Source organism: Chiloscyllium plagiosum, unplaced genomic scaffold (genome assembly GCF_037043375.1).
Source record: "Chiloscyllium plagiosum isolate Xiang-an unplaced genomic scaffold, Cpla_swu_hap1 HiC_scaffold_13, whole genome shotgun sequence".
NCBI classification, from domain to species: domain Eukaryota; kingdom Metazoa; phylum Chordata; class Chondrichthyes; order Orectolobiformes; family Hemiscylliidae; genus Chiloscyllium; species Chiloscyllium plagiosum.
In genome coordinates, this window is record NW_028270151.1 from 41,512,390 (window position 1) to 41,524,616 (window position 12,227).

General features: G+C 39.3%; 1 protein-coding gene across 3 annotated transcripts in view; it reads left to right on the forward strand.

The window, feature by feature from the left end:
* ecel1 (endothelin converting enzyme-like 1) overlaps positions 1-12,227 on the forward strand; it is a 117,153-nt gene that overhangs the window by 68,904 nt on the left and 36,022 nt on the right. For all 3 annotated transcript variants that reach the window (XR_015759021.1, XR_015759020.1, XM_087993241.1), the window contains exons 7-10: positions 55-153; positions 937-1,011; positions 9,689-9,792; positions 10,097-10,155. Coding sequence is in view for 1 of the 3 variants with exons in the window: in XM_087993241.1 (XP_087849367.1) it covers positions 55-153; positions 937-1,011; positions 9,689-9,792; positions 10,097-10,155 (337 nt within the window). In the remaining 2 variants the exon portion in view is untranslated. The remainder of the gene's footprint in view (positions 1-54; positions 154-936; positions 1,012-9,688; positions 9,793-10,096; positions 10,156-12,227) is intronic.

Below are 12,227 nucleotides of genomic sequence, written 5' to 3' on the forward strand. Positions count from 1 at the left end.
TACCATGCAAATAAGCTATCAGTTATAGAACTATGGTTATTTTTATTCTGAAAGGTACAACAACTAGTTAAAGACATTAAGCACGCATTTGATCGTCAACTAGATGAATTAGATTGGATGGATGAAGAGACAAAAGAAGCAGCAAGAGCAAAGGTCTGTTGCAGTAATCCTACTGAAATATCATTAAGCAGCACTAAATAATATTGGGTTTTTATATCGGATTTTTCTTCATGTAATTAGCTTTGACATGAAATGCAGTCTAAGATCAATGATAATACATCAGTCCTCATCCCCTTCTCTAATTAGATTACAACTGTACATTGTCAGTTTGACTTATTTGCATGTGAAAAAGAAAGAATTTACATTATACAATACCCTATCATATCTCTTGGTGAGGTCCAAAAGTGCTTCACATAGAATAAACTACATTGTGCAATTACCCTCGTTACATGTGTGCACTCCCTCTGAAGGGTTCAGTATTGCTCAGATAAGTTCAATGCTATTTGTAAACACAGCATGAGTTTGATGGATTCGATCTGACCTCTAACAACAGAAAAGTCAATATTCACATATTAGATTGAACTTAAAATAGCATTTTAGTAAGTGGCACACCTTAGAAATAATGCATAATAGACTCATATTACAAAGCAACAGAGCATTAACAATGACAAGAATAGTGCTCAAACACTAACAATGCAGTTTGAACTCCATGAAGTGTTTATACCTTAGATTATGTTTCCAAGCCTATTATTCTGCACAGTAAGTGCTATTTTAAGTTTTTGCCCACATGATTAATAAGATAGCAGTTCATGGAAGGCTCTTAAAATCAAATTGTGATTTTTACAGCAGCACTTCTGGGAATTATTTCCTTGCATGATATATGAAAGCTGAAATGTCTCTGAATATTATCATCTAATGTCCTTTTATTGTTTGCAGCTTCAGTATATGATGGTCATGATTGGATATCCAGACTTTTTATTAATAACGAATGCCGTTGATAATGAATATGGTGTAAGTATTTCCAAGAAAAATGACTATTATTAGTACCCTGATGTCGTTGAGTTGGTTTAATTGAAAATATCAGATTGTCAGACTACATTAATTTGTATACTGTGTTTGATCTGGATGTAAATTTGCTCACTGAGCTGGAAGGTTCATTTTCAGACATTTCTTCACCATGGTAGGTAACATCATCAGTGAGCCTCCAATGAAGCTTCAGCGGAGGTTCACTGATGATGTTATCTAACATGTTGATGAAACATCTGAAAATGAACTTTCCAGCTCAGTGAGCAAACGTACATCCAAAACCTCAACCTGAGCTACACATCTTCTCAAAACTAGGTAACAGTGTTTGATGTTAAGATGCTTGAAAGATGGGCAGTTATAACATAACTTTGCCTGATTTGGATAGAAAAGACTAGAGTATGTTCTCCTAAGAAACAAAAATGTGCAATAATTATATCATAAAATGTGGACTTTGTTCACTATGGGAGCCCAATGTAACTCCAAAAAATCATTACAGGGAGAGTGGGAATGCTAACACTTATAGAAACTATTGAGGAATGGATAAAGTCCTTTCCCAACCCTGCAAAATAAAGTCAATAAAATAAATCAACAACTGCAAAATCAAGTTGCTATGATAATGTACATTAGTCTGCATCTAACACGTATTAACCCTCTGATAACATCAGGTTAGAGCAAATTTCTGGAATCTATAATTAGTATAGAATTATTAAGTGTACAGAAATGGATTAACCAAAAAAGACCAATACGCATCCTCAGAGAAGGCAAGTTTGTGGCTATGGGTGGTATGGTGGCTCAATGTTTAGCATGCTACCTCAAAGCGCCAGGGACCCAGGTTCGATTCTAGCCTCAGGCGACTGTCTGTGTGGAGCTTGCACATTCCCCCCGTGCCTGCATGGGTTTCCTCCCACAATCCAAAGATGTGCAGGTTAGGTGAATTGGCTACACTAAAATTACCCATAGTGCTAGGTCTGGGTGGGTCACTCTTTGGAGGGTTGGTATGGACTTGTTGGGCAGAAGGGCTTGTTTCCACACTGTAGGGAATCTAATCAAACAAGTATTTATTCAGCAAATACAAATCCCCAAGTCAAGTGATCTCCTTATTTTCTGAGTTTAAGGAAAATAGTCCATGACTTAATCTGTAGGGTGACAATCCTCATAAATGTGAGGCGTTGATTGTCTCTTTTCACAAGTGTACAAAGGGTTCGTAGGAGGCTGCAGTGGTGAAGGGTGGTTGCAGAGTCTTGACTTGTCCTGAATCTGTTTGTCAAGGACCACTTTAACTGTCGTAGCTTAAATTTTGACATTCAAAAGATGGGGTTTGTCACATTCTACTTGTCAGTGACTTGCCTTGTTTAAAACATAGAACATTACAGCACAGTACAGGCCATTTCGCCCTCAAGTTGCACCAACCTGTGGAACCATTCTGAAGCCAGTCTAACCTACACTATTACATATTCATCCATATGTTTATCCAATGACCATTTAAATGCCCTTAAAGATGGTAAGTCTACTACTCTTGCAGGCAGGACATTCCAGGCCCTTACGACTGAGTAAAAAAACTACCTCTGACATCTGTCCTGTATCTATCACCCCTCAATTTAAAGCTATATCCCCTCATGCTAGCCATCACCATCCAAACAAAAAGACTCTCACTATCCACCCTATATAACCCTCTGACTATCTTAGATGTTTCAATTAAGTTATCTCTCAACCTTCTTCTAATAAAAACAGCCTTTCCTCATAATACCTTCCCTCCATATCAGGCAACATCCTAGTAAATCTCCTCTGAACCATTTCCAAAGCTCCCACACCCTTCCTGTAATGCAGGGACCAGAACTGTACACAATACTCCAAGTGCGGACGCACCAAAGTTTTGTACAGCTACAAGATGACCTCATGGCTCCAAAACTCGATCCCTCTACTAATAAAAGTTAACACACCGTATGCCTCTTTAACACCCTTATCACCCTGCGTGCTAACTTGTAGGGATCATGTACAAGGACACTGAGATCTCTTTGCTCATCGACACCACCAAGAATCTTACCATTACCGCAATATTCTTTATTCCTGTTGCTCCTTCCAATTTTCCACATTAACCTCCATTTGCCACCTCTCAGCCCAGTTCTGCAGCTTATCTATGTCCTTCTGTAACCTGCAACATCCTTCATCACTATCCAACTTGACTGTCATCTGCAAATTTACTAACCCATCCTTCTACGGCCTCACCTAGGTCATTATAAAAATGACAAACAGCAGTGGATCTAAAACAGATCCTTGCAACATACCACTCGTAACTGAACTCCAGGATGAACATTTCCCATCAACGACCACCCTCTGTCTTCTTTCAGCTAGCTAATTTCTGGTCCAAACCACTAAATCACCCTCAATCCCATGCCTCTGTATTTTGTGCAATAGCCTACCATGGGGAACTTTATCAAATGCCTTATTGAGATCCATATACACCACATCAACCACTTTACCCTCATCTACCTGTTTGGTCACCATTTCAAAGACCTCAATAAGGTTTTGAGGCTCGACCTTCACAAAATTATGTTGACTATTTCTATCAAATTATTTCTTTGCAGATGATTATAAATTCTACCTTGTATAACCTTTTCAACACTTTACCCACAACCTAAGTAAGGCTCACTGGTCTATAATTATCAGGGTTGTGTCTACTTCCCTTCTTGAACAAGGGGACAACATTTGCTATCCTCCAGTCTTCTGGCACTATTCCTGTAGACAATGACGACATAAAGATCAAAGCCAAAGGCTCTGCAATCTCCTCCCTGGCTTCCCAGAGAATCTTAGGGTAAATCCCATCTGGCCCAGAGGTCTTATCTATTTTCATACTTTCCAAAATTACTAACACCTCTTCCTTGTGAACCTCAATCCCATCTGGTAGCCTGTATCCCAGTATTCTCCTTGACAGCATTGTCTTTTTCCAGTGTGAATACTGACAGAAAATATTCATTTAGCGCTTTTCCATGTCTTCCCGGACTCGACGCACAACTTCCCACTACTATCCTTGATTGGTCCTAATCTTTCTTTAGTCATTCTTTTATTCCTGGTATACCTATAGAAAGCTTTAGGGTTTTCCTTGATCCTTCCTGCCAATGACACCACATGGCCCCTCCTGGTTTGTCTTGGCTCTCTCTTTTTAGGTCTTTCTTGGTTAACTTATAACTCTTAAGCGCCCGAACTGAGCCTTCACATCTCTTCCTAACATGTGAATTCTTCTTTTTCTTGACAAGAGATTCAACTTCTTTAGTAAATTACGGCTCCCTCGCTCAACCACTTCCTCCCTGCCTGACAGGTACATACTTATCAAGGACCCAGAATAGGAACAAACAGGTCTGGATGCAAGTCTTTAGGAAAACTGGCAACAGAAATTACCAAGAGGTACATGGATTTAAGCTTTAAAGCTTAAAATATGGAATTGCTATTAAATCTGGAAATCAATTTCCATTCATATCGATACCTTAAAATATCAATTTAAATCTTCCTATTAAATTGCACGTAACAGTTACATGGACAAACAATTTAAGAATGTTAGTCAGGCTTTCACTGTGGCAAAAGCAAATTACTGGATGCTGGAATCTGAAACCAAAAGATAAAATGCTGGAAAATCTTTGACGAAGGGTCAGTTAGACTCGAAACGTCAGCTCTTTTTTCCCCTTACAGATGCTGCCAGACCTGCAGAGATTTTCCAGCATTTTCTCTTTTGGTTTCACTGTGGCATATTTGCATGTAGTGGAAGCTACATGTTAAAGTACAGTGCCTTGTTCTTTTGAACTGAAAAGCAACCACCGCTCTCTTGTTCATCCTCAGGATAATGCTTTGACCAATCAACCTGCCTGGGTCAAATTTAAACAGAGTTTGGCAGTTAACAATCTAAATGGTGCATTCTCGATGGGAATGACACAACTAGCGTTTAATTACCCACTACAGCACACTCAGCATTATATAGCAGAAAACTATAATTTCCTCTAAAATCAGGACAAGACAAAAAGCTTCTACAAAATGTATTTTTCAGCAAGTTCTATACTAGCAAATGACTATTAGGAATGATTTTATTGCAGTATAGAACTTACTTAGTAAAGAGAAATATGGTTGTCTTGCAACCATCAGGACTGAAACAGAAGAAAACCAACTTAAAACAACAATTTAGAACATTAAAGGCAGATGTTGATTAGACTATGGCTGGGCAGTTAGAACAGTCAACTGACTAAATTCAATCAAGTTGCTTTGGTCAGGGCACTACCTTGAAAATGAGGCAAAGATTGGTTGTTTCCATCGCACCTCTTGCTAAGATAAGGGTTTAGTAGGAACATATTCTTTTTAACTACAAAAATCAGGATCTTGTGATTCATGCATGTTAGATGCTAATTATATTATGACCCTAATGATAATCTTAAATTGGTTTCCAGTGCAATTCTTAGCAGTCAGGATTCAGTAAATACTGTCCACAGCAAAATCACATCTAACGTTGTGTACACTGTTTTAGAGTTTCAGAAACATGAGTTGATTGCAGCAGGTTGACTGTTCAGAGTCAAAGGGGCATACTGCCTGATATGGCTTGAGAGGTGATTTGGACGTGTAGCCTGCACATATGGCATTTACACTGGGTGTGAAACTCATAAGTTACTCATTTTTGTGGCAAGCAGAATCTTTTTGGCTTGAGAGTAGTATCCTCAGTGGAAAAAAAAATTGTCATGTTACCTGCAAAGTAGCAATGTGGAACTTTCTTTATACATAATTATTTGCTGTCACATAACATGATGTCTCATCCTGGCAGTGGAGGAGTTGATGGCTTTGGTCGAGACTTCAGTAGAAATGGCATTGGAATGTCATGTGGTTATGGAGATACCTCTGGTGGAGGAATGAGAAATTCAGGGAGGGAAAATTCACGTAGCTATACTGCAGTAAACATAGTGGTAAACATAGCAATAAACAAACAAACAAACAGTCTGCCTACCACATGAGTAACATAATACAAGGTTCAGCACTGGCGCAATGCCAAATAGGCTGTAGGATCCAATGACTGACGGACCATATCAAACATGTCCCTTTGACAATCTGCTGACCTTGTTCAACAAGCCCAAGCTGGTAAACCGAGAAGTACACAACATCAGACACAAGTCTGATGTTGAATATCATTTTATAATTAACCCTGACAAGACTAATAATTGAACAGGAATCCAATTTATCAGCTGCAATTGCAGTGTGATCCATCCATTCCTTCAACAAAAGGTAGCCACGATATGTAGCGCTTCAAAAGCTTGTGATTTCAAACAAACCTGTTTGACTATAACCTGATGTCATGTAATTCTTGACTTCATCAAAAGGATGTCAACTGGTAGATCTTGTCCAGGAAGGCAGCTCCACATGGGGTACCAAGGTGGGCAGTAGATAGATTAAACATGGAGTGATAGGTGAGGTACAGCATGAATGGGTTTCATCTGTCATACAAGCATAGAAACAAGGAATAAGAATAGGCCTGTCAGGCCCTTCACCTGCACCACCACTCAATAAGAACATGGTTGATTGGATTTAAATGTTAATTCTACGTTCCTGCCTCTCCTCAATAATGTTTCATCCCCTTAGTACCTACCTCTGCCATAGAAATATTTAAACATTCTGCATCCATTGCCTTTTGAGGAAGGGAATTTCAAAGATTCACAACCCTCTGAAAGAAAGAATGCTTCCTCATCTCTGTTTTAACTGGGCACCCCTTATTTTTAAATCATGACCTATAGTTCTTGAATTTCCCATAAAAGGAAACTTCCTTTCCATATCAAAACAGTCAAGTTGGTTCTGGTAACTAGGCTAATGCTGGCTGGTCCACCTGGTTGGTTTTATTCATTTGAGATGTTTGAATGGTTTTCATGCAACTGATTGGCTTGCTAGACCATTTCAGAAGGTAGTTTAGAGACAGACACATTGCTGTAGTTCAGGAATCATGCTTGGGTCAAACCTATCAATCCAGTACTGAGGTCACAACTATATAAGCAGCGGTGCAGTCATGGTGAGGCGTCAGGAGAAGTAATAGTAGAGTCACAGTGAGATGCTGTGGGATTACAGTAAGAGCAGCTTTGTGGTCACAGTTGAGCAATGGGGTCACAGCAGAAGTAACAGGAAGCATATAGTGCGAACAATGGGAGAGATTACAGTGGGAGCAATGGAGGTGTTCAGAGTAGGAGCAATGGGGTGGGGAATCACAGTAGAACCAATTGGGTCACAGCAGTAGCAGCAGTGATCTTAGGTCACAGTGCAAAATCCAAGGAGGTTATGGTGGGATACTGGGGTCACATTGGGAGCAATGGTGGGAGATCCCAGCAGGAGCAATGGGGTCACAGAGTGTTGAATGTGGACACATTGGAGGCAACAATGGGGTCACGGTGGAAGTGACAGGATCACAGTATGAGTAATGAGGTCACAGTGGGAGCAGTGATGGGGTCACAGCAGGGACAATAGGGTCACATGGTGTAATGGGTTCACATAGGAATACCAGGTCACAATGGGCGTAACAGCTGTAAAGAGTGAGGAGTGGTTCAGAAAGATGGGCCCCTTTCTAAATAAAGACAAAATATATCAAATGATGATGTCAAAGGAAAATGATTGACTGCTAGGTATTTCTTTTTGTTTGCTTCTAAACTAGAGTATTTGTTTGAATTTGTAGTTCGGAAATTAAAAGTTTATTTCAAACGTAATCAATCAGGAAGGAAATTATGTTAAGACAGGGAGACAGATAGCCAAACAAATCAGCCTCTCAATCTCTCTACTTTCGTATTCACAACTCAACAAATATTGTGAATAATTAATTTCAGACACTAATTTTGTATCTCAAACAAGATATCTAACTATTATTAAACACATAATAATTTTAACAGAGGAAAGATAAACCACTTAAGCTGATTAATGTCTATATTTTCAGCCCCCATTTACACAAAAGACAGATGGACAAACAAACACAATTAAGGGATAAATAAAAGAAAATAAAAAAACTGGGCAGATAACTTAAATGCCTTTTATGATGCATTGTTTCACAATCATAAATGTGAACTCATTGGTTGCTTTTCTGAAACTGCCCATTAAGATCACCTTCTCAGCTCACCCAGGTGAAGGCAGCAATAGACCTATCTCAACTTTCTACTCATTGGGCTCCTGGAAGCACGTGTAGTAGATTAGATAGGGAGTTTTCAAATCTTCACAATGTCTTAGTAGCAGCCAAAAACTATCTTCACAGTTTTGGTTCTGCTCTGATTGAGGCTTCAGGAAGAAACAATTAAAGTTCAACAATTACCATTTACTTGAACATTTAAGTCTCTTCCAGACTTATTGGAACCAATTCCCAGGTACTGACCTTGTTCATAACCAACCTCCGCTATCCATTTAAATGTAGTGCTCTTCCCCCATGTCATTATGAGTGTTGGAAGCCTCTTGATTAAGAATCAGCCTGCAATTAGCCTCCAGATCTGGTCTTGGAAGAAAATGAAGCTGTCCCAAAGTCCGCAAGGTCATTGCGGGGTACAAAATAATCTGTATGCTCTTGACATGAATCATGAAAAGTTAACGTGCAGTTACAGCAAGGCATTAAGAGACAAGTGCAATATTGGCCTGTTTGCAAGGTGGATGAGTATAAAGGAGGCAAGGTTAGTTGCAGTTGCACAGGGAATTGGTGAGATCATATCTTACGTACTGTGTGCAAGTTTGGTTTCCTACCTAAAGAATGAATACACTTTCCTCAGAAGCAATTCAGAAAAAGTTTCATTAGGCTGATTTCTGAGATGAAGGCATTGGCTTATTAAAACAGATTGAGCAGGTTGCAATTAAACTCATTGGAGTTCAGAAGAATGAGGGATAATCTTATTGAAATGTTCAGGATTCTGACAGATAGGTGCTCAAAAGATGTTTCCCTTGTTGAAGAGATCATAACTCAGGGGACAGTTTAAAAATAAAGTGTTTTTTTTTTCTCTTTAAGAATAGAATCAAATCCCTGCTGTGTGGAAACAGGCCATTGGGCCCAATGAGTCCACACTAACCCTTTGAAGGACATCCCACCTACATCCATGCCCATATCCTATCCCTATAATGCTGCATTTCCTATGGCTAAGGCACCTAATCTATACATCCCTGTCAGTACAGGGTAATTTAGCATGGCCAATCCACCTAACTTGCACATCTTTACACAGTGGGAACAAACCAGAGCACACAGAGGAAACCCATGTAGACACAGGGAAATTGTCTGTGTGGAGTTTGCACAGTCGCCTGAGTGTGGAATCGAACCTCGGTCCCTGGCGCTGTGAGGCACCAGTGCTAGCCACTGTGCTGCCCCCTTAAGGTGGAGACAAGGAGGACTTTCCTCTCTCAGAACATCATGGGCCAGTGAAGGCTGGGTTAGACTTATTTTTCAAGGCTGGGTTAGACTTATTTTTGATCCATAAGGAATCAAGGTTTAAGGGGATTCAGCAAGAAACTGCCGTTATGACCATAATAAGATCAACCATGATCTTATTAAAGAGAAGAACAGGTCTGATAAGCTAAATGACCTCCAGCTGCTCCTAATTACAGTCTTGTTAAAAAGTGGCTCAATGAAAGTAAAATATTGCATTCCAGCCTTTACACAGCTCTAACGCTTAAAATTTCGTCTTTCTTTTAGTTCGAAGTGAATGAGAAGACTTATTTTAAAAATGTGCTTAACAGCATTATGTACAATATAAAGCTGTCAGTGAAAAAAATACGGCAACAAGTGGACAAGACTGCGTGAGAATTTTTCTCTTTTACTTTCCGCAACAAACCAAATGCAATAAAAGTCACAATATTTGTATTGAGTTGGCGGTCTAGATTCATGCCTTGGATACTGATATATGAATCCTGCCAACGTTAGCTATGTTAACATAGAGGATCACTGAATGTAAACTAGATGTTTTACACAGGTTTATGAACTGCACATTTGAAAATAGTCAAATACTGTGTTGTACTCTTTGTAAGTAACTATAATGCTACTGAAGTAATTTTGACCTGAACTGTGATAAAATTTGTAACTCAAAAATATGTTTGCTTACAGATGGCTGCTTCCTCCTCAAACACTAAATGCTTATTACTTATCCACACAAAACCAAATGGGTAAGTAAATATAGATCAATATATCATTTTACTGATTCTCAGTAAAATCTTTTCTTCTACAATTCATACTGGCATTGTGCATGTGTTTTTATTGCTTCATAATATAGACTATTCAATTAATTCTTGCCATTTTCAGATGTGTAACCTAGTTATTCTTTCCTGAGGCCAAATTTTCATTAACTGAAACCCATCGCTCGCAGCAAGTTCTAAAGGAAGGTTCTTCACTTAAGTTGAAGTAAATACCTGACAACAGATCTAAAAGGGTATTGCTTGTTTCCCATTTGATAAGTTTTATTGATGTATATGAGGAAGATGAGATTTCTCAATCAGTATCTGTCCGCACTTGACATTTCCCTGAATTTTCACTGCTTATAGGTAATTTCTCCAAATTTCTTATTGGAAGTGTAACTGCTACCGATTTTTGAGAAGATTTGTAGCTCAGGTTGGTGGTAAGTGTGTACGTTAGCTCGTTGAGCTTGAAAGTTTGTTTTCAGATGTTTTATCACTATACTAGGTAACATCGTCAGTGAGCATCTCCGGTGAAGCGCTGGTGGTATGTCCCACCTCTCTATTTATTGGTCTTGGTTTCTTAAGATAGGTGATGTCATTCCTGGTTTTTTTTTCAAGGGGAGATAGATAGGATCTAAATCGATGTCTTTATTGATGGAGTTCTGGTTAGAATGCCATGCTTCCAAGACTTCTCGTGCGTGTCTTTGTTTTACCTGTCCTAGGATGTGTGTGCTGTCCCAATCAAAGTAGGGTCCTTATTTATCTGTATATATAGAAACTAGTGATAGTGGGTCATGTCTTTTGGTGGCCAGTTGGTGTTCATGTATCCTGGTGGCAAGTTTCCTGCTAGTTTGTCACTGTTTATGTGTGTTGGTAAGTTTTTGGACTACCATGATGCCAATGGGACTGAGTAGTCTGGAAGTCATTTCTGATCAGTCTTTGATGTAAGGTAATGTGCCAATAGTTTTTGGTTGCGTTGTGTCTGCTTGTTTGGGTTTGTTTCTGAGGAATCAGCGGATTGTGTTCATTGGGTACCTGTTTTTCTTGAAAACATTGTATAGGTATTTCTCTTCTGCTGTTTGTAGTTCTTGGGTGCTGCAGTGTGATGTAGCTCATTGAAATAATGTATTGATGCAGCTCTCTCTGTGGGTGTATGGATGATTGCTTCTGAAGTTAAGTATTTGGTCTGTGTTTGTTGTCTTTCTGTCGATGCTGGTTTGAAGCTCTCCGTTAACTGTAAGTTCAACAGTCATGTCTAGGAATGAGTGTCTGTTGTAATTCTCTTCCTCTTTTATGCCTGTCAGGATATTGTTGATGGTGTTGTATGTTTCCTCTACATAGTGGACCCAAAGTTTGGATTAGATAGATAGGAGGGAAGTTTGTGCAAGTCTCTGAGTTATTGCTTCTGCTCTTGGTGATCCCATAGGTGTTCCGTTGACTTGTTTGCAGGTTTTGTCATTGAATGTGAACTGGGTGGTGAGACACAGGTCTTTGCTGATGAAGCTGGTGCTGTCTGGTGTTTGTGGTCCTGGTTTTCCTCGTAGTGTTGCCAATGTTTCTTTGGCCAGGTCAATGTTAATTGATGTGAAAGGGGCTATAACATCAGAGGAAACCATCACTTCATCCTCTTCTATTTTGGTGTCTTTATTGGTGTTCAGGAATTCTTGGATGAATGAATGGACTGGCGTGAATCTTCAATTAGATGTTTTAGTTTTTGGTGGAGTCCTTTGGCTAGTCTGTATGTTGGGGAGACTATGGGTCTGAGGGGGGGGGGCACCAGGTTTGTGTAAATTTTGTTAATCCATTGAAGCATGGTGCGTTGGATCCATCTGACTTCATGTTTTGAAAGTCTGTCCTGTTTAATTCTCCTGATTTTTTAAGTGCCATTAAAAAGGATGAGATTTTGTTTAGCAGTTGTGGAGTTGGGTCTATCACCACCTGCTGGTAAGTGTCTGTATCTGAAAGCTAAAGAATTTGACTTTTCAAGATCGTCTAACTGCACATATTATGCTCTTTACCCCAGCCAGCTGGTATAGTCACTACCTAATAGAAATTAAGGGATT